Source organism: Vicia villosa, unplaced genomic scaffold (assembly GCF_029867415.1).
Source record: "Vicia villosa cultivar HV-30 ecotype Madison, WI unplaced genomic scaffold, Vvil1.0 ctg.003222F_1_1, whole genome shotgun sequence".
Taxonomy (NCBI): domain Eukaryota; kingdom Viridiplantae; phylum Streptophyta; class Magnoliopsida; order Fabales; family Fabaceae; genus Vicia; species Vicia villosa.
Genome location: NW_026706145.1, coordinates 180462 through 203492, shown reverse-complemented (window position 1 = coordinate 203492; position 23031 = coordinate 180462). Strand labels below are relative to the sequence as shown.

Below are 23031 nucleotides of genomic sequence, written 5' to 3'. Positions count from 1 at the left end.
ATGTAGTTTTGCACTACTGATTGATGATTATTCCCTTTTATTTTCCGTGTGTGCAGGCCATAGCCAAGAAACTGGTATAAATAAGTGGCAAATGAGTAACATCCATCATTGGAGGAGGCGACTTTGTAGCCGCCGTGGAGAAGGCTGGACTAGCAGACAAGTACCTGTAGTTGTCGTTGTGTTGCCTTCAAAAACCCCTACTCCTCAAAATTCGCCTAAGATGAACATAACTTTTTGAAAATCATGCAGGTGAATTTACTCTTTCAAAGCTATTTAACACACACAATCTTACTTCTTAGATAGAGTTTATGATCTTGCTATTTGTAATGAAACGAAGAGCTCAAGGTAGAATTTGATTAAATGTAAGTAACAAATTTGAACTGGTATATAGGGGTGTGCATGGTTGGTTATTTTCAAAAACTAAACCATAACCATTTTAAAACCATTTAAATGGTTTGGATTTATAACCATAACCACATTTTAATCAAAACTGGTTATAAAACCGGTTATAAATTTGGTTATGATTATATAACCGGTTTTTAAAAAAAATCCAGTTTTAAAAATTATTTGTGTTGATTTTACCTTAAATTTCTATAGTTTTTGACTATTTTCAAATTTGTTCAAATTCATCAATGAAAATCCAGTTCAAATTTGATTAAATGTGATTTATAACCATAACCAGTGGTTATATGTGATTTCTAACCATAACCAGTGGTATATGTGTTGATTTTAAATCACATTGATGAATTTCTTCAAATTTCTATAGTTTTTGACTATTTTCATGGTTACCTGAGAATTTGAAATGAGTGTCGACATAGTCTTCACAAGCAAGCTACCAGAGAATTTGAAGTCTAAAATGGTTTTAGCTATTCAGTAGCATGCATTTTTGTCTGACATGTTTGGTTTTAAAAATACTGATAAGAAAGTGTTCAATGTGTTTTAACAAGGTGATATTGGTTTTAGTCTGTTTTAGGGTTAAATTGATACTTGGAGCTTTTAGTCCGTTTTCTGCTATTGATTTAAATTCTTTAAGCTTTTCTTTTATTTTGAACTTTGCAGCAGCAACAACAACAAGAATACTAACTTATTTCTTTCCCTTCCTTTAGAAAATTATATTCCCCACATTTAGACTCAGAATCAGAATGTGGTCGGTCAACGGGTGTTGGTCCTAGAATCGTTTGTATCCAAGACTATCCAGCAGAGCTTCAGGTTTTTTTTAATCTTTGAACAATAAAATTTGTCTCTAAGGCAAAGAGCAACGTCCCCATCGCCTGCAACCCGTTATTGTTTTGATGCAGTCCACACTTTGGTTCTTTTCAATTTCTTTTAGCAGATGAAGTATTGATTAACTAAGGAATGTGACTTATGTTAACTGAATAGATTTTCTTTTTTGGTTGTAACATACTTCATAGCTTGTATTGTTAGAACATGCAATGTGTCATCATTCAAAATGAGATTTTGCATGCTTTGATTTACATATGAATACTTATACATTAAGAGTGAGAATATGTTGATTTTCAAAAATATCTCTAAGTTCTTATATATAATTAATTTAATTTTTAATTATTATCATTATATATTATTGTCAAGCATACTAAATTTTATATAAATTTAAAATTATTATTATTAGTTACATTTTTTAAAAAAATTATTATATTTTTATTTAAAATTATTCAATGAAATGTCAATTATTTAAATTTTGTAGAGTTAAACTTTTATGATGAAATTCTCTTAGATAAAAAAGATAGAGAAAATATTCATTTAGAACTGAAATTTCAAGATACTATGGAGTGTAGATATTCATTTATAATTGAAATTTGACGGGGAGTTGTCATATATTGTAGGTTTGTAAAAATTGTAAATATGATATAATAAGAAGAATTTAAAACTGATATTTGGCGGATAGATGTTATAAATTTTAGGTTTGGAAAAATTGACTAATTAATATCTAAAAAGAATTGTTATTTGAATTGGAAAAATGATTTTATTGAAATATGTAGTTTTAAAATTAACTTATCTGTATTCAACTGAGTTTTGTTAAGTCGTCTAGATTCACGGGTAAATGTAAACGTATTTATGAGATAACAGGTGTAAATTGTTCATTTTAATCTCCATCTTTTAAATATTTCTCTTAATGTTGTTTTATCTAATTAAAGTTAGAGAATCGACTATACGATTTATTGTAAGTATGAATCAATGTTTAAAAGCTGATCATATTATTAGCATATATTTATAACTATGTTAATGTTAACCAATTAAAATGAATTCAAACTTTATAAATGATGATTTGGTAGACATGTGATGTGAATCCAGACGAGACCCGTGCGATAGCACGGGTTTCTTACTAATAGACTAGTTAAAAACGCACGGGTTTCTTACTAATAGACTAGTTAAAAACCTATTAGTATTTAATTTGATTAAAATAAGTATCATTAAAAAAAACAGAAAAAGGAAGCGCAATTAGTGGCATTTGGACGGATGGGGAAGCTTCCATGAAAAGGGAATAAGAAAAGCTAACGGACAGTCGCAAAAGTCAGAAAAAAAAGAACGACGAAGATATTCGGTAAACTGTTCTGATTATGATTAACCAAATTAATTATTCTTCCTTACGCCGTTTCAAACTGTCCTACAATCACACTGTCAATTAATACGAAATAGCATTTAAATATTCATATTGAAAAAACATGTAATGCTTAGAATAATTCGATATAAGAATTAAGAAGTACTATAATGAACAGAAGAAAAATTCGATATGCATTTTGGTGGATTAAAAATTGTTCGGAATAGTAAACCGGCAACTCGCTAAGCTGGTCTCTCTGAAAGGTCAAGACTCAACAGCGAAAGACAGAGACAATGAGAAGGGTAATCTAGTAAGCAACAGTTGGCATTCGTGGGGTCCACATCTGCATTTGATTTATTTAGGATAGTTACTTAAAAAACAAACAAATGCATTCAATTACAGCAGTTTTTGCATCTGATTCCCCCAATCTACTACTCTCGATCTGGGTCCTTACCTCTCTCCTTCACTGTCCCACCGTATTCTTCTTTTATTGAAAGAAATATTTCATAGCAAAATAACTTTGCCTAGTTGCCTTACTCTACTTAACTTGCCGTAACAAAGAATGGGGGACTTCTTGTCTTTTACCATTAAATAGTAAAATTAATTAACTACTAGCTTCATCCATGATTTAAAAAAAAAAACTACTAACTTCATCATTAAATATGGGATTATCTTTCTTTTTCAGTTTGTAATAAATATTAGTATGTAAGATCATTAACCGATTCCGTCTCAATTGTTAAAAAATATAAATAGTCAATAACTACTAATACCTAGTTGTTTCAGTGGTGATTGACGTTGAATTTGATAAAAAAAATTACGATTGGATTCTTATCAGGAGGGAATTTGACTCACTTGATTTCTGGAGGGAGCTGATTCCACTTGAGAACTGACCCCCGAGGTGAACTATACCGATAATGATAAATAAAAAAATATTATATTAATAGTTTTAAATAATAAATAATTTAAGGAAAAAGTATTAAAGAGGACACATAATAATATAAGCTGGAGGGAGTATTAACCATTAAATTTAAATTCAAAAAACTTGTTACTTTGTATGAAAATAACACAAGTCAAATTTCAAACGAATTTAATGATAAACAGGTTAATTTCTTTATTAATACAACCCCTCTGACATTGTTCGTGATCATTAATTTAATTTAAATTTATAAAAAGAAAGAAGAAAAAAGAAAAGAAAAAGAAAGCAACAACTTCACATGGGTTAGCTTAACTATCCTCTTTCTTCATCTAAATACTCTCTCACGCAACTCTCTCACACCACACTCTCTCATGTTCTTCCATTCTCACAATGTCTCCTTCAAAATCAAAGCTCAAAACCCTAATTTCTCTCTCTAAACTCTTCCTCTCTTTCTCTCTCCTCCTTCACACCGCCATTGCCGATGACGGCGTTTTCATGTCAAAGCTCGCGAAATCACTTTCACCAACTCCGACAGGGTGGACGACGGCGAGCTCATTCTGCACCTGGAACGGCGTGAAATGTGACGATTCTAACCGCGTTACGTCCATCAACGTAGCTTCGAAGTCACTCACCGGAACCATACCTTCCGATCTGAACTCGCTTTCTGAACTCACGACAGTCTCTTTCCAGTCCAACTCACTCACCGGCGCGTTACCCTCACTTGCTAATCTAACTAATCTTCAATCGGTTTTTCTCAGTAGTAACAACTTTACTTCAATCCCCGATGGTTGTTTTCAGGGACTTACCAGTCTACAGAAACTTTCCATGACTGGAAACACCAACCTTAAACCGTGGACGTTTCCTGCTGAGTTGACCCAGTCTTTGAATCTCGTTGAACTCGACCTTGGACAAACGAATCTCATTGGTTCCTTGCCGGATATATTCTCTCCATTGTTCAGTTTGCAGAAGCTTCGTCTTTCTTACAACAACCTCACCGGAGATTTACCGAACTCGTTTTCAGGATCAGGGATTCAGAACTTGTGGCTCAACAATCAGCAAGATGGGTCTGGGTTCACTGGCTCTCTCGATTTGCTTTCGACGATGTCTCATTTGACTCAAGTGTGGTTTCAGAAGAACAAGTTCACTGGCCCCATTCCTGATTTATCAAACTGTACTAATTTGTTTGATCTTCAGCTTCGCGATAATCAGTTAACAGGTGTTGTTCCGCATTCTCTGATGAGTCTAGCTAGTTTGACGAATGTTTCATTGGATAACAATAATTTGCAGGGTCCTTTTCCTTCTTTTGGGAAAGGTGTAGAGGTTGCTCCTAATGATGGGATCAATAGCTTTTGTAAAGACACTCCCGGTCCTTGTGATCCGAGGGTTACTACTTTGCTTGATGTTGCTGCTGGTTTTGGGTATCCTCTTCAGTTGGCTAGTTCTTGGAAAGGGAATGATCCCTGTCTAGATTGGAGCTTTGTTGTGTGTTCTGGAGGGAAGATTATTACCGTGAACTTAGCTAAGCAGAAGTTGAATGGAACCATTTCGCCTGCATTTGGGAATTTAACTGATTTGAGGAATTTGTATCTGGGTGGGAACAACTTGTCTGGTTCCATACCGGGGAGCTTGACGGGTTTGACTCAACTTGAAGTTTTGGATGTGTCTAGCAACAATCTATCTGGAGAGATTCCTAAATTTTCTAATAAAGTGAAGTTCAATTCTGCTGGTAATGTTTTGCTTGGGCCTTCTGGAGGTGATAAGGGAAGTGGAACTACTCCGCCGAAGAGTCCTGGTGATGCACCAAGTGGAAGTCCATCGAGAAAGTCAGGTGGTTCTTCGCTGTCACCAGCTTGGATAGCAGGTATAGCTGTTATTGCTGTGTTTTTTGTTGCAGTGGTGTTGTTTGTGTTTTGTAAGTGTTATACTAAGAATCGGAGGCATGGGGAATTCGGGAGGGTTAATAATCCTGAAAATGGAAAAGGTGAGGTTAAACTTGATGTCATGAGTGTGTCCAATTCTAATGGATATGGTGGAGTTCCGAGTGAGTTACAGAGTCAGGGAAGTGAGCGTAGTGACAACCTTCAGGTTTTTGAGGGTGGAAATGTTACTATTTCAATCCAAGTTCTTAGGCAAGTCACCGGTAATTTCAGTGCAGATAACATTTTGGGTAGGGGAGGATTTGGAGTTGTTTATAAAGGGGAATTGCATGATGGAACTAAGATTGCTGTGAAGAGGATGGAATCTGTTGCAGTGGGAACTAAGGGATTGAATGAGTTCCAAGCAGAGATTGCAGTTCTTACTAAAGTTAGGCATAGACATTTGGTTGCTCTTCTAGGATTCTGCATTAATGGAAATGAAAGACTTTTGGTCTATGAGTATATGCCCCAAGGAACATTAACACAACACCTGTTTGATTGGGGTGAAAACGGATGTGCTCCTTTGACTTGGAAACAAAGAGTAGCAATAGCTTTGGATGTTGCACGGGGAGTGGAATACTTGCACAGCTTAGCTCAGCAAAGCTTCATTCACAGAGACTTAAAACCTTCCAACATACTATTAGGTGATGACATGAGAGCAAAGGTTGCAGATTTTGGGTTGGTTAAAAATGCACCGGATGGAAAATATTCTGTTGAGACAAGGCTGGCAGGAACATTTGGATATTTGGCACCTGAATATGCAGGTATTGAAAGCCTTTAATTAAGCTTGTCTTGAGTTTTAATAAAGCTCTTATTTGTTTCCATTTTTGGTCATTAGCTATCTATTAGTAACTGCACTTAATGCCATGCTTTGTTTAAAAGAGAAGCTTTCAGAAAGCCAAAAACATTTTGAAGGAAAATTTATTGATGTTTAGTTCCTAATATATATTTCTGAACTACTTGGTGTGATGTTTTTTCCTTTGTGGTTGACAATTTATCATGTCTGTACCTTATCATTAGATTTTTTCCATTTAAATTGTTTTTTCATATGCATCTTTTGATGGATACTTTCAGGGCTGATAATATGTTTTCCCATTTAAACATAGATAGATTGTTACATGTATGTCAACCATCTGGCTACATCAAATATTGGGTTAATCTATGAGTTTTCCTTTATCCTTCTAATACTGTATCAAACTTTATAAAGAAAACAGGAAGGGGAAAAATTAGATATGATTGATATCTTAGGAAGATAATTTGTTAATATTTTTATTTCTTACCAAAATCTATTAATAGTATGTGTTTTCTTAATTAACTGGAAACATTTAATAGAGTTTATTGATTACTCTTTAACCAGCTTCCTTCTTGCACTTGTTAGTAGGACCTTATATTTATTGTTTTGTCACGGGTTTGGGTTGCAATTGTACTTAGATTTAGCTAGAGCGAAATTATTATTTAATCAGATGTGAATGGTTACATTTGCTTTATGCTGGGTCTATTCCTGACTTGTAATAAGTAATAACTGTAATCATGTTCCTTTGCAGCCACTGGAAGAGTGACGACCAAAGTAGATGTTTATGCATTTGGAGTAGTTCTGATGGAATTGATTACTGGTAGAAGGGCATTGGATGATACTATGCCTGATGAACGATCCCATTTGGTTTCATGGTTCCGCCGGGTACAAGTCAACAAGGAGAACATCCCTAAAGCAATCGATCAAACATTGAACCCCGACGAAGAAACCATGGAGAGCATATATAAAGTGGCAGAGCTAGCAGGCCATTGCACTGCTCGCGAACCATACCAGAGACCAGATATGGGACATGCAGTGAATGTCCTGGTTCCTCTGGTAGAGCAATGGAAGCCCACCAGTCATGAAGAAGAAGATGGTTATGGTATTGACCTTCACATGAGCCTCCCTCAAGCTCTGCAAAGATGGCAAGCCAATGAAGGCACTTCCACGATGTTTAACGACACATCTTTCTCTCAAACCCAATCAAGTATTCCTGCAAAACCTTCCGGATTCGCCGACTCCTTTGACTCAATGGATTGCCGATAACTAAAATGACAACCTCTAATTGCTTCTCAGTTGGGATTGAGAAAGTTAAGCTGTTCTGATCTAGCAGAATTACGGAAATTGTATCACAAATTTAATTTATTTATTTTTAAAATGTCAATTTTTTGGTGTTCTTGCAATCTTTCCTGATGTATAAGTCTGATATGGTTTATTGATTTTTTAAAGCTAGCGAGTTGGTTTTAGTGTTTGGTATTCTTAGATAGAAAATATCATAGAAATGTTAATTGTATGATGTATATAACATCTTTTAATTATCAGAAGAATATTTGCTGTATTTTCTTGTCTTGTTTAGTGAGCAGTTAATGATGTTTGTCCCTTTTCTTTCAGCCCAAGCATTTGTAAGGTGCAATGATTCCAATTCATTGTCAGCAATACCGCGTAAATCATCATCAATTAGCCAACTGGAGAATTTCTTATCTAAAACTAACGATTCTTTTGTTTACTTTTTCTTTTTGATATTGGCTGTCATGATCTTTTTCCTTCACTTTTTCTCCTTTCTCATGGGTCCACACCCACCACCTTCTACGCCATAATAGAATTCTCATTTGATGAGTCTACACGTTTGCGCATGTCACGTTAGTTAGAGCTGAACAACAAAATAAATTACACTATAATATCATTAATATGGTCGTGGATAGGTAAGTTTTGAAACAAAGCACATGCAGGGGATCCATTTGGAAACAACACATGCAATGAAACAAAGCACATGCAAGGGGTTCCATCTGGAAACAACACATGCAATGATTTGACTTTCTATATTCCAAACACCTTCAAAGCAAGAACCTCTTGCGCGGCGTAGTGGCGCATATACAACACGCCGGGACGAATTTGTATGGCTCGTTTGGCAATTATAGCTTGCACATGACTACTTTTTCCAATAGAAACTATCTTTAAGTTAAAATACAATAAAAACACCCAAAAAAATATCACCAACACTCCATGATTGTAGAGAAAAAAAGTAGGAAATATCACTAACACTCTATGATCGTAGAGAAAAAAGCATAGGAAATAGTTAAGAATAAAAAAAGTTGACGACCACCAAAAAAAAGAAGATAATAGTCGATTGTGAGAGTTAAATTTGATCAATTGATTGAGCGTTTAGAGATGGAATGTTTAGATTGGTCAACTAATAAGTGAGCTAGTTGTTAGAGATCAAGTGATGGTTAAGAAGTCGAACATGAATGATTTAAAAGATTATTAGGTCACTCAAGAAGGGATACATGTTAAACTTTTAACTAAAACAAACTAAATTAAAATCGGCTACATCCATTTTTGCTAACTCAAGATTATATAAATTAAGATTAGTAGAACCAAAATCGTTTGAATAAAAATCAAGTGAACTAAAGTTGATTAAATGTAAGATCTGTTAAGTTGTAGTCCTATTTTAAAAGTCATTAACCAACTGTACGTTAAAAGTTGATTTGTAGTTAGTTGGTGATTAGAGTTAGTTAAGTAACATGTTGTTCAAGTTTTGTGTGTATAGACGTATAGTGTTTGTCGAGACCTTTGTATATAATCACCTTGATATTTCACTGAATTCTATTTCATTTTTGACAACAAATTCATTCTCTCTTGCTTGAATTTTTGAATTTCAGGATGTTTTTGAAATTGTGAATGATAGACTTGCAGCATTAAAAAACAATGTAATAAAGGCGCAAAGAACAATGCGTCATGATATAAGCTCTTCCCCTTGATCTTGAGCCAAATCAAGTATCTTCCAAGAGCTTATCTTTGATTCCCTTTCTGCAGTGTTGTGAATTGCTCGAACCCTTGTTCTTCAACTTCTACACTCAGCTGAATCGTTGATGAAGCCTCTTGACAAAAACCCCAAAAATTCACCAATCTTGGAGGACAAAATCCGCAGATTTTATTCACCAATAACCCCACAAATCTTCACCCACTGGGAACCTTAAATTCCTTTCCATGGACGTTATCGATCTTGATCACAAACCCTCACCACAAGAATTGTTATGTGTAATTGTCTTGATTAATTTCGAATGGAAATTCGTGGAGATAAAAAGTTAAAAGAAAAATCAAATAGAATATTTAAGAGCACCAACTTACTATACAAATGTTTGTTTCATTCATCGATGCATAGAAATTAATCAAGCTACTCCTATAAAGTTGTGCATATTTAATGCATCAATGTTGGGTGAATTTGTAATTATAAAAACTATATTGCAATAATTAAAGTTTATAATTTTTTTAATAAATTGATGAGTGTCATATTATTTACCAATACATTTATGACATCTCAAATGGGTAAAGTTACCCTTTAATTCTTGTTGGGTAACCAAGTAGGCACCCATTAACTAACTAACTAACTAACATGATAACTAACTCTCTAAGTTAGTTATTTCTGTTTTGTTATTGGATGGTTTGCATGGCATGTGTGGCATCATGTATATCATCATTCACAACCCCCTCAAGCTGGAATGAATGTCAATCATTCCAAGCTAGGCTTGTAGACTGTTGAAAGGATCCGAGTGGAGAGATTTGGTAAGAATGTTCGCTACCTGTTCCTATGTTATGACAGGCATGAGATGAATCGTCACTGCTAGTAACTTCTCTCGCACGACATGACAATCGATCTCAATGTGTTTGGTTCTCTCGTGAAAAATGAAATTTGCAGCTATGTGCATGGCAGACTTGTTGTCACAATAAATGATGATAGGCATTGTATGTGGTATTTGAAAATCTACAAGAAGATAAATGATCCAAACACCTTCACACGTAGCTTAAGCTAATGCACAATATTCAGCTTCAAAGGAAGATCTTGAAATCACAACTTGCTTTTTACTCTTCTAGGTAATGAGTGATTCACCAAGAAAGAAACATGTTTAAGAGGTGGATCGTCAAATGTCAGGGCATGCACCCCAATCTGAATCAGAGAATCCTTTTAGACAAAAAGGAGAAGTGGAGTTGAATTGTAGACCTTGACCTATGTTATTTTTGAGATACTTCAGTGCATGTAGGCCTGCGAGCAAGTGTTTATCTGTGGGTGCTCCAAGGAATTGGCTGAGCTTGCTTACAACATAAGCAATCTCAATTCTGGTATGAGTAAGGCACAATAGGCAGCCAATGAGTCTTCGATATGTGGTAGGCTTAGATATAAGAACTCCAAATATTTTGTGAAGTTGGAGGTGAGGTTGCATAGGAGTAGTGTATGGCTTGGCACCAAGGAGGCCGACATCATGGATCAAATTGAAGGCGTATTTCTTTTGACAAAGAGAGACCCCATGTACACTTCGAGCAACCTTAAAACCTAGGAACTATTTAAGAGTTCCTAGATCTTTACTGCGGAATTTGGCATCCAAGAGGGCTTTGAGTTGGTGAATCTCATTAAGATCAGTTCCTCCAAAAACTAGATCATCAACATAAACTAGGATAACAGTGAAGCCTTTTGGAGATTTCTTGTTAAAAAGAGAGTAATCATCCTTGGATTAATTGTAACTTCAAGAAAGGAAAGTGTATGTAAGCTTAGTGTTCCATTGCCTACTAGCTTGTTTCAAACCATAAAGTTATCTTTTGTAATTTGCACACAAGATCTGGTTGAGGCAATGCAAGACCTAATGGAGATTTCATGTAAACTTCTTCATTTAGATCACCATGAATAAAGGCTGTATTGACATCAAGTTGCAAGAGTGACTAATTATGAATTGTTGCAATGGCCAAAAGTACCGTGATGGTGGTCATATTCACCAATGGACTGAAAGTATCCATGTAGTCCAACCATTCAGTCTGAGTAAAACCCTTTGCAACCAATCATGCTTTATACCTTTCAACAGTTCCATTAGCATGTAATTTTACTTTGAACACCCATTTACATCCAATTGTTTTCTAGTGTGAGGGTAAAGGCACAAGATCGAATGTCTTGATTTTAATTAGAGCATGTAATTCAGAGTTGATGGCATTTCTCCAATTAACATCACAAATTGCAGTCTCATATGTTTTAGGTTCATGAAAAGTAGACAGGTTTAAAGTGAAGTGTTTGTGTGCATGAGATAAAGAATCATAAGTAAGAAGTGAAGAGATGGGATACTTACATGTAGAAGATGACGTGGAAGCAGCTGAATTATGATTATGGTTTATATTTGAGAGTAAGTTGCAGTGGTAATCTTTTAGGTAAGCTGGGGGTTGCACTTGTCTACTAAATTTTTTGACAAGTATGTTGACAAGGATATGAGGTGTAGGAAGGTTTGCCTCAAGTGAATGTGTATGGTCGTGATTAGGGATGTTAGAAGTATCAATTGAATTACTATCAATGTGATGAGGTATTGAAGGAGAATTTGTGGTAGGGTTGGATGAGGGTTGTCTTGGTAATGCTGTCATAAAGGCATGATCAAAGAAATCATCCAACTGTTTAGGGTAAGGTAATGAGGTGGGGTTATTTCTGTTTTGGTTTGAAGGAAGGTTAAATTTGTATGGAAAGTGTGACTAAAAAAGTAATATCTCTGGAAAGAAACAATTCCATGCAATGCAAGTCAAACAGTTTGTGTCCTTTAACACCAGGTTTGCAGCCTAACTGTATGCATTTTCTAGATCTTGAATCCAATTTCTTTTTGTTGGCTTTTAAAGTGGCTGCATAGCATAAAGAGCCAAATACTTTTAAATTGGACATGTCAAGAAGTTTGTTGTGAAGTGTTTGATATGGTGACTTGTGTTTCAAGAAAATGGTGGGTAGCTTATTGATGATATGCATAACATAAATAACAACACGAGCCCATAATAGAATAGATAGGTGGGCTTGGAATAAAATGGATCTAGTAATTCCTAGAATATGTTGGTGTTTCCTCTCAATAATGTCATTTTGTTGAGGGGTACCAACACAAGATGTTTGATGACTAATGCCAAATTGCTTGTAAAAATCAGTGAGAATGAATTCATTGTCATTATCAGATCTGATGCACTTAATTTGACTATTGAATTGGATTTTAACCATTGCTACAAATCAGTGGTGTTGTTTTAGATTTCAATCTCATAAGAAAAGCCCAAGTAAATCTGCTTTTGTCATGAACCATGATTAAAAATATCTATATCCCATCATGGATGATGTGGCCAATGGACCCCATATATCCATGTGCAATAGACCAAAAACTGACTGAGATATATGAGAGCTAAGGGAAAAAGGTAAATTCTTTTGTTTTGCATAAAAATACACATCACATGGCACATTAATATTGATAGGTTTTATAAAGGAAAGCTTTTATTGATTTCAAGTAACTTGGCATGTGAAGCATCTCCAAGTCTAATATGCCATAAGCTACACTTAGGGGATTTACCTATAGAGTGAGTAGCAGTTGAGTTAATGTAATGGGTTGGTGGAGTGTTGGGCAAGGTAATTGATGGAAATGTCACAAGGTACAATCCATCATGCACTTCAACTGTGCCAATCATCTTCTTGGAGGTTAAATCCTGTATAACACAATCAACATCATTAAAAACAAGTTGACAATGGATATTTTTAGTCAATTTGGGAACAAATATGAAATTAAATGCATAATCAGGAACGTATAAGATATCAGTGATGTAAAGTGAATTGTTAAACTTTATAGTTCCTGAGAAACTGGTGGTGACAAGGCTACCATTTGGTAATTTGATGGTTATAGGTATAATTTTTATAAGGCATTAAAAATATTTTGGTGTCAAACATACATGATCAATTGCACCTATGTCCAATTTGAAAGTTTCAAGTTGAAATGAGTTAGGAAGTGTGCAGATAATACCTGCACCTAGATCATGTTGAGATGTTAAGTGGTTAATGCCATGAGATTGTAATTGTGATGTTTCTTGGAGTAAAGTCAATAAAGATTTGTGCTGCTCTGGAGTAAAAGCCAAACCATGAGAAGCATGTGCATTTGCCTCAGAAATTTCACATGATTGCTCAATTGATTAATCAGATATAGTAGCACAATGACTGAGCGTACCATTTTGCTTCCAATGAGGGGGGGGGGGGGGGTATCCATGTTTTTTTGAAGCAAGAATCAATAGTGTGGTTGGTCATTCCATATTGAGTAAATACACGATTGCCTCTACCTCTGCCACCAGAAGATTTACCACCTCTAGTATTGCCTCTACCATGAAAATTGGAGTTTGTTTTGTATCGAGATTCACGAGCATGTTGGTACTTATTGGAATTGGGTAGAGCTAGCATCTTAAATTCATCAAGAGGGATTCTGGCTTGTCTTTTTTGTGGAATAAGCAAAGAATATACTTTGCAAATGTTAGGGAGAGGATCCATTAACATGCTCTGAGATCGAATTGTTGAGTATTGATCATTTAATCCTTTTAGAAAACAAGTAACTTGATCACTATCTTTGTATGCACGAATATTGATGATGACAAGGCATGTAGAGTCACATGAACAATTAGGATTCGGTATAAAATTATCCAATTCTTGCCACAAAATCTTCAGTTTTGTGTAATAAGACAAAATGGAAGTATCATATTGTTTAAAGGTGCAAATCTCTTCTTGAATATATGAGATGCGAAACACATCTCCTTGATAGAATCACTCCTTCAATTCATTCCACATGCCATATGCATTATCCATGTGATATCATGTGAACATGCAATGTAAGAGAGCAACTCCATGTATGGAACAAATTGTTGTTATAGCTTGATAAAGAAGAAAACAATAACATGCATGTGTGAAGAAGATGAAAGAAGAAAATGTATTTCTCAATCTCGATTAATTACATCAATGAATAGTTCTTATATAGCTAGTGTATCATTAACTAACTAACTAACTAACATGATAACTAACTCTCTAAGTTAGTTATTTATGTTTTGTTATCAGATGGTTTGCATGGTTGCATGGCATGTGTGGTATCATGTATACCATCATTCACAAAGGGTGTGTGGGATACACTCGAGAGAGCTCATGGTTGTGAAGGCAAGCTTCAAAATGCCCATATTGGATGAATAAGAGTTAGTGACTAAATTCTTCACAAGATTGGTAGTGGTGACTAATCAAATGAAAGCATATGTTAAAATTGTGACTGAGTTGATGAAGGTTGACAAGGTTTTGATAACCTTAAACCTAAATTTGATTATATTATACTCTATCTAGTCCTATTTATAAGATACAATTTACTTTTTAGATTCAGTGAATGATCAATATATACTGTCTACCCAAATACATTTATTATTCAATGAATCTAAAAAGTAAATTGTCTCATATAAATAGGATCAGAGGGAGTATATAGTCTTTCTAGAAGCACATGAACTAAGAATGACACAAAGGAATTCAGAAATGTTGACTGAACCAATTTTGCATGCTTAGATAAAGAATAAGATAAAGGATGATGCGAGAAGCTATATGGGAAAAGAAAAGTGGAAGAATGAGAAATAAGTCTTTGAAAACTTCAACATGAATATTGATGAAAATTTAGCAAGTGTGCTAAACGTATCGAAGTAATAAAATTTATAAGTTTATCGCCATATGGATTGAGCTATTTTAATAAAGTGATTTGCGTGCTATTGAAATTAAAATGGGCGGGGGGGGGGGGGGGGGGGGGGGTTGGGTTTTAGATTTAATAGAGTAAAATAAAATGTAAATAAAATTGGTGGAAAATTTGATCAGATTAATAATGATTAGACCTTGTTTCGAATCCCCTGTATGTCACGGTTGATGATGGCGTCTATTTGCCCCTAAGATGATTTATCAGTGATTAAGACAATTTAACTTAGCCATTATATCCAATTACTTGGTTTATAACTCACTATTCTATATTACGCTTCTGTTCACTGGTGTTTTTAGCAAACAATCACGAGTTTAGTTGACTTAAGAGATTAATTCGAAAAATCTCGGAGACATATTGTGCAAAAATGGATGAGTGAGAAAAAAGTGTTTGTTTTCGGTTTATAACGCTTGAAGAATAAACAACTGGAAACATACAATAAACTTTAGGAAAAGATATATAAGACATAAAGTAAATGACATTTAATGTAAATGCTTTAAATGTAAAATATTTGGAAAAAGTTTAAAGGATGTTGACGCAGACTCACATATCTCACAAACTGTTTTACTCGATGATTTGGGTACTTTAGTTCTATAGAGAGTTGGTGAGGATTTGCGACTCTGAATATAATGCAAAAGCCTGCATTATACACTATTACAAAGATAACTTCCAATGACGATTAAATCCTAAAGACCTGACATGTATCCCACTACTTAGGCTTTCGCGCTCTAACTTGCTTCCACTCATTACAAGAGTATAACAGCCGATAAACCACATATTATGTTGATAACTGTTGTTGATAGCTGCTTCAAAATTCTCAATTATCTTCAAGAACACTGATCCGCTGTCGCGCGGATCAAAATCGAGTTGTTTTGAACAAAACCGTAGAAAGCGACAAGTGACTCGTGTATTGTATCACAAGGATTCTCGTTGATTATTAACCAAAGGTAAATCTATTTAGGGGGGTTGTTTTAGATTTCGATTAAACAAAATAGTGAAAATAAGTGATTATCAAAATAAGCTGAAACGATTAATCTACTGTTTTGGCTTCCTAATTTATCATCGATCCAAATAATTTCCAACTCACAAGCGGATTCTATTCCCTTTTCTATTATAACAACAATTATACAAGCGCAATTGATATTGATGTATGTTCCTAATTCCCGAATTAAGCAAACGAATTATATATAGCAATCGTGAATTAAGCAAACACGACAAACATACGCGGATTAAGTAAACACGATTAAAGTATAGGAACATGCAACCATCGAAATAAATCAATTTAACCTTGGATAATATTGAATTAAGAAAACAACATATCAAAGATTAGAATTGAAAGGAAATAGATTAATTGGAAAATATAAGAACTCCAAAGTATCGGCGGAAACCGTTTACAGCAGATTAACCTCTAAGAATTAGTTCTTCATGATCAAACGTACAAGCTCTCAATCGTGAATAGTAAAATCTTCAATAGTGAATGGTACCACCTGGATACTAGACCTATTAGGAATAAGCCAAAAAATGTTTATGACCCAACTGGGTCGAATTACAAAACTCGGCCCACTAGTAACAACCCAGAAACTGAAAATAAAATAGTGCTGCAGCTTCAAACGTAAATCTGGGATTATAGGCTCCGATTCTGACTTTGACTCCAACACGAAAGTTGTAGCTCTTTCTCTTAGCTTTCCGGAGATTATTAGAACGCCTCAATCGGATTCTCGGAGCTCCAGTTATAATCATTTTAGTGCAGACTGCTAATGCTGAAAATAAAGTGCGAAAATCAAATAAAACCAAAAATAATCTAAATTAGAAAAACATTATAAAACATAAAAGTAAACAAAGAAAATCAAAGAAATGCTTAAGAACAAACATAGGAGAATTTGCAGTAAAATGCACTGATCAAACACCTTTTTAGTCCCCCCACAATGTTTGTCGAAACATATCTTCACTTAACCGTCTCTTTATCCTTAGAAAATATGCTAAGTCCTAGATAGTTGGTAACCTTGTCGAATCCAACTATTTTGTCGAAAACTCTTTTCGAGGTTTTGAATAAATTTTGAGGAGAAAGTGATCTTAATCTTGTGGATATGTTCTTGAAATTCTTCCAAACCATGTGTCAAATAGAAGAAATGTGGCGTTTTTTGTAGCTGTTCGACACCACTTGAAGTTGTCTGTACACGTCATCTCAGCAAGACGCATTTATAATAGACACTTGTTTTCTTAAGGACAAGTGCAAAACCTTAAATCACTATTTTTTTAATTTTTTACATCATACATCAAAACATAGTCTTTTTAATTTCTTTTTTTATTTATTTTGTCACTCAACCTCAAACCCTATTTTTTTCACTCGCTCCTATCTATCACCATACATTTCACCAATGTTCCGCTGACGACCTACCATGCATTGTTTCATCTAACTGCGCACTTTCATATTATAATCCCATATTCCTTAACCATGAGATTCACATATAATTTCATCCCATTCCCATCCTCAAGAAATATAAAGTTTGGGTTACAAAACCTTATTCCGATTAATCACATTAACATAGCTTCAGTTGTTGCAACCAAAGAAATGTAAATCGAGGAAGGATATCATTAATAAGAGAAGAATTAAAAGCTTAATTGAAAGAAATATTTGGTTTAATGAAATTAGGTGTAAATTAAAGGATATTTTATCAAAAGTTTATAAAAAAATTAAAGGATATATTACACCAATTATATTTAAAATTAGGTGTACATTCTCTTAAATTCTGTGTAAATATCTAACAATTAACACCTGTTATATACATTATTAGGTGTAAGTTCCTTAAAATTCAATATAAATATATGAAATCTTACACCGGGTATATAAAGGAGGATGTAAATTCTTTGAAATTCAGTATAGAAATATCTATTAGCTTACACCTATTATATATAAAATTAAATGTTATATACTCTCTTTTTACACCCATTTTAAAATAGATGTAAATTCTTCATTCTGCATCTTGTAAAATCAAGTGTAATATATACAAATAAAAACAGGTGTAAATACTTTGAAAATACTTCTAACAAGTTTTGTTGAAGTACTTGATTGGATTTTGCGAGAACGACTTGTCATTAAATATTGTGGAAATACTTTCATTGGCTTGCCATCTTTGCGGAGCTTGAGGAAGACTCGAGTGAAGGTCAACATCATAACCATCTTCTTCTTCATGGTTGCTAGGCTTCCATTGCTCTACTAAAGGAACCAAGACATTCACTGCATGACCCATATCTGGCCTCTCATATGGTTTGTGAGCATTGCAGTGGCCTGCAAGCTCAGCCACCTTATTTATGCTCTTCATGGTTTCTTCATCGGGATTGAGTGTTTGATCGATTGTGTTGGAGATATTTTCGTTGTTGACCAATACTCGACGGAACAATGAAACTAGATGAGATCTTTCATCAGACATGGTATCTTCTAATACCCTTCTACCCGTAATCAGTTCCATCAAAACTACTCCAAATCCATAAACATCTACTTTGGTTGTAACTCTTCCAGTAGCTTCAAAGAAACATGATTTACGGTTATTACATGTCAGGAATAGGCCAGCATAAAGCAAATGCAGCCATTCACATCTGATCAAACAATAGTTGGGTCCAGCTAATTCTATGTACAAATGTAACCCAAACTAATAACAAAATAAAAACTATCCATCAAGGAGATGTATATGGAAAAAATAGCTCATAAAAAAGGACAAACATAATATGCAAATTACCAACCACAAAGTATGAAGAAAGCTAATGACCAAAAATGAAATAAATAAGAGCTTTATTAAAACTTAAAGAAACTTAATTAAAGATTTTCTATACCTGCATATTCAGGTGCCAAATATCCAAGTGTTCCCGCCAACCTTGTTTCAATCGAAAATTTCCCATCCGGTGCATTTTTCACCAACCCAAAATCAGCAACCTTTGCTCTCATGTCATCATCCAATAATATGTTGGAGGGTTTTAAGTCCCTGTGAATGAAGCTTTGCTGAGCTAAGCTGTGCAAGTATTCCATACCTCGCGCTACATCTAAAGCTATTGCTACCCTTTGTTTCCAAGTCAAAGGAGCACGTCCATTTTTACCCCAATCAAACAGATGCTGTGTTAATGTTCCTTGAGGCATATACTCATACACCAAAAGCCTTTCATTTCCATTAATGCAGAATCCTAAAAGAGCAACCAAATGCCTATGCCTAACTTTAGTTAGAACTGCAATCTCTGCTTCGAACTCATTCAATCCTTTAGTTCCCACTGCAACAGATTCCATCCTCTTCACGGCAATCTTAGTTCCATCGTGCAACTCCCCTTTATAAACAACTCCGAATCCTCCCCTACCCAAAATATTATCTTCACTGAAATTTCCGGTTACTTGCCTAAGAACATGGAATGAAAAAGTAAAATTTCCACCCTCAAAAACCTGAAGGTCACTTAGCTCACTTCCGGGAACTCCCTGATTCTGTAACTTGCTTGGAACTCCACCAAGCCAGTTTTTAGAATAACACTTACCAAACACAAACAACACCACTGCAATAAAAAACAAAGCAACAACAGCTATACCACCAATCCAAGCAGGTGACAGCGAAGAACCACTTGACTTTCCCGATGGACTTCCACTTGGTGCACCACCAAAACTCTCTGGCGGAGTTGCTCCACTTCCCCTATCACCTCCAGAAGGCCCGAGCAAAACATTACCAGCAGAATTGAGCTTCACTTTAGTAGAAAATTTAGGAATCTCTCCAGATAGATTGTTGTTAGACAAATCTAAAACCTCAAGTTGAGTCAAACCCGTCAAGCTCCCCGGTATGGAACCAGACAAGTTGTTACCATCCAAATACAAATTCCTCAAATCAGTTAAATTCCCAAATGCAAGTGAAATTGTTCCATTTAAATTCTGCTTAGCTAAGTTCACAGTAATAATCTTCCCTCCAGAACACACAACAAAGCTCCAATCTAGACAAGGATCATTCCCTTTCCAAGAACTAGCCAACTGAAGAGGATACCCAAAACCAGCAGCAACATCAAGCAAAGTAGTAACCCTCGGATCACAAGGTCCAGGAGTATCTTTACAAAAGCTATTGATCCCATCATGAGTAACCTCTACACCTTTCCCAAAAGAAGGAAAAGGACCCTGTAAATAATTGTTATCCAATGAAACATTCGTCAAACTAAGTAAACTCATCAAAGATTGCGGAACAACGCCTGTTAACTGATTATCACGAAGCTGAAGATCAAACAAATTAGTACAGTTTGTTAAATCAGGAATGGGTCCAGTGAACTTGTTCTTCAGAAACCACGCTTGAGTCAAGTGAGACATTGAAGAAAGCAAATCAAGAGAACCAGTGAACCCAAAACCATCTTGTTGGTTGTTGAGCCACAAGTTCTGAATCCCAGATCCTGAGAACGAGTTCGGTAAAGCTCCGGTGAGGTTGTTGTAAGAGAGACGAAGTTTCTTCAAACTGAACAATGGAGCAAATATATCCGGCAAGGAACCAATGAGATTCGTTTGTCCAAGGTCGAGTTCAACGAGATTCAAAGACTGAGTCAACTCAGATGGAAACTTCCACGGTTTGAGGATGGTATTTCCACTCATGGAAAGCTTCTGGAGACTAGTGAGTCCCTGAAAACAACCATCGGGGATTGAGGTGAAGTTGTTACTACTGAGAAAAACTGATTGAAGATTAGATAGATTAGCGAGTGAAGGTAACACGCCGGTGAGCGAGTTGGACTGGAAATCGATTATCGTGAGTTCAGAGAGTGAGTTCAGATCGGAAGGTAGTGTTCCGGTGAGTGACTTGGAAGTTAAGTTGATCGATGTAACGCGGTTAGAGTCGCATTTCACGCCGTTCCAGGTGCAGAATGAGCTCGCCGTCGTCCACCCTGTCGGAGTTGGTGAAAGTGATTTCGCGAGCTTCGACATGAAAACGCCGTCATCGGCAATGGCGGTGTATAGGAGGAGAAAGGAAGAAATGAAGAGTTTAGAGAGAGAATTTAGCGTTTTAAAATTTGAGTTTGAGTGAACCATGGTGAGCAAGGAAGAACATAAGTTATTGCTTTCTTCTTCTTCTTTTCTAAATCTACATTAAAGGAATGATTGTCGAACAATGTCCGGAGTTGTATAAATAAAGAAGAGTAATGTTATACAGCAAATTCTAGTTGAAATTTTACCAAGCGTGTTTTACAAGTTTTGTGGAAAATGTTGTGCCTAAAACATTTTGTTAGACTTGTGAAAATGGATCCTGATCCGCTGACGTTAACGCGGGAAAGTCAGGGCACCCTTTGGACTTATTTTATCTCTTGGATCAATCATCACAATCAAAGCATGCCACGTTACTGATTTGTTTTATTTTCTTTAGAAAACATCTATTTATTATTATTTATTTATAAATATAATAAAGTAATATACTATCAAAATTAGAAAAAAAAATTTAAATAACTAGGTTTGATAAAAAATATACGAAAAAAACCATGTTTTCGGAGTATTTACCAAACTGTCTAGGTTTTGGATATCAGAATACTGAATGCGCCAAATGAAATGGCGTATAGGTGTAAATTTTGGGTGCATGCGCCAAATGAAATGGCATGCCCTAAAATCCCAAAGGTTTGCGCCAAATGGAATGGCGCATAAGTCTAGGGTTTTGCCCTAGAAGCCAAACCATTTGGCGCCTTAGTTCAAGGCCTTTTTTTTTATTTTTTTTTCATTTTTTTTAATTCATTTTATTGGAATATATTAAATTTAAAATTTTTTTTTATTTTATTTGTTATGATATTTACAGAAATAAATTTGAAAAATATTTTTTTCGCCTTAAAAATGTAATGCAGAAAACGAAAATCAAAATTGTAACATCGATTACAATATAATTTAAAAACTAAACATCGATTACTATATAATTTAAAAACTAAACATCGGTTACAATTAATTTCAGAAACGATAGCAAAGATTAATGAAAAATACAACAAAATGATCAATGACGTCCATCACCAAGATAGCCATCTGTTCCGCAACCTGGTCTTGTAATGACACGTTTACCGCGATCGTTGATTCCGCCGCGAATATTGACACCGCCTCTTGCCCTAGCTCTACCCCCACCCCTTCCCCTTTGTGCTTCTTGTTGGGTTTGTGTCACGGGGGCTGGTACTGGGATGTCGCGTGGATCGCTGTCTATGAATTCGTCGACGCCCCCATAATTATCCGGAAAACCGCTGTTGTAAAGTCGGCTACCCATTCCCTCAAATGTGTTTATTCGTGGTGGTGGAGTGGGGTGGGAAAAGACTTCCGGTGCATAGCATCCCGCAGCACTAGAACTACCTTGGTTAAAGCCGAATTGGTTTGTAGGTGTTGCGTAGCCGGAGGGGGCGCCACGGTAAGAGGATTCACCATGAGGACCATCGTCGGGACTAAGATGAAGGCTAGATGAACCGGGAGTTAGGTTTTGGCCAAATCCCCTTGAGGACCCAGCAAATGTTGTAAATCCGAATGGTTGTGAGTGGGTCTGATATTGGTCCGAGGAAGGATGGTGGTCTTCATACCCTTGTAATGGTTGAGATTGGGATTGGAACATATTTGATAGGCGGATGTTGCGTGCGGAACGGGAAGGAGTACTGAAAATATTTTGTTGTTGTTGCTGGAGTTGTTGTTGTTCCTGGAGTTGTTGTTGTTGTTGCTGTTGTAGGTGCTGTTGTTGGCGTTGTTGTAGGCGTTGTTGTTGTCGTTGCTGTTGTCGTTGTTGTTGCCGGAGTTGTTGTTGTTGTTCGTGTTGTTGTTGTTGTTGTTCCTCTTCCGGTTGTTGTTGTTGTGGCAAGATGTAGTTCTGTGCACGGGGATCAATTAAATAGAACGGAGCTGCAAGAAACAAGTTAGGGGATGTGGCTGTACGATACCAACTCATGTATTCAGGAGAAGGTTTCATTTCATGGTCACTAACGGGGAAGTTTAGGACATACTGGCGACGGTTCTTCCACATCTGGCGCTGATCGGGTGCAAAATCCTTCCAGTGTTGGTGTGTCCATTGATGGTTAACTCTTTTTAGGTGCCACACTCCCAAGTCAACAGGAGGGTCGGGTATCCGTTGACGCATCCCAAACTGAAGCAT

At 35.7% G+C, this 23031-nt stretch overlaps 2 protein-coding genes across 2 annotated transcripts; one reads left to right on the top strand and one right to left on the bottom strand.

The window, feature by feature from the left end:
• Window positions 1–3737: 3737 nt before the first annotated feature.
• On the top strand, window positions 3738–7798 carry LOC131640601 (receptor-like kinase TMK4). Its single transcript, XM_058910985.1, has 2 exons — window positions 3738–6156; window positions 6937–7798. Exons 1-2 carry the CDS (start codon window positions 3867–3869, stop codon window positions 7449–7451), a joined length of 2805 nt encoding a protein of 934 aa, XP_058766968.1. The 5' UTR covers window positions 3738–3866; the 3' UTR covers window positions 7452–7798.
• Window positions 7799–17683: 9885 nt separating this feature from the next.
• On the bottom strand, window positions 17684–21116 carry LOC131640599 (receptor-like kinase TMK4). The gene is made up of 2 exons (XM_058910983.1): window positions 18764–21116; window positions 17684–18455 (listed from the first exon to the last, which is right to left on the bottom strand). The coding sequence occupies exons 1-2, from the start codon at window positions 20961–20963 to the stop codon at window positions 17977–17979; spliced, it is 2679 nt and encodes an 892-aa protein (XP_058766966.1). The 5' UTR covers window positions 20964–21116; the 3' UTR covers window positions 17684–17976.
• Window positions 21117–23031: the final 1915 nt, after the last annotated feature.

What these genes read in the sequence shown, in the direction of transcription:
- LOC131640601 (XM_058910985.1), top strand. Translation starts at nt 3,867, where the DNA reads ATGTCTCCTTCAAAATCAAAGCTCAAAACCCTAATTTCTCTCTCTAAA. An exon ending in TTTGGCACCTGAATATGCAG is followed by an intron (nt 6,157 to 6,936) that starts GTATTGAAAGCC and finishes GTTCCTTTGCAG; the next exon opens with CCACTGGAAGAGTGACGACC.
- LOC131640599 (XM_058910983.1), bottom strand. Translation starts at nt 20,963, where the DNA reads ATGGTTCACTCAAACTCAAATTTTAAAACGCTAAATTCTCTCTCTAAA. An exon ending in TTTGGCACCTGAATATGCAG is followed by an intron (nt 18,456 to 18,763) that starts GTATAGAAAATC and finishes GTTTCTTTGAAG; the next exon opens with CTACTGGAAGAGTTACAACC.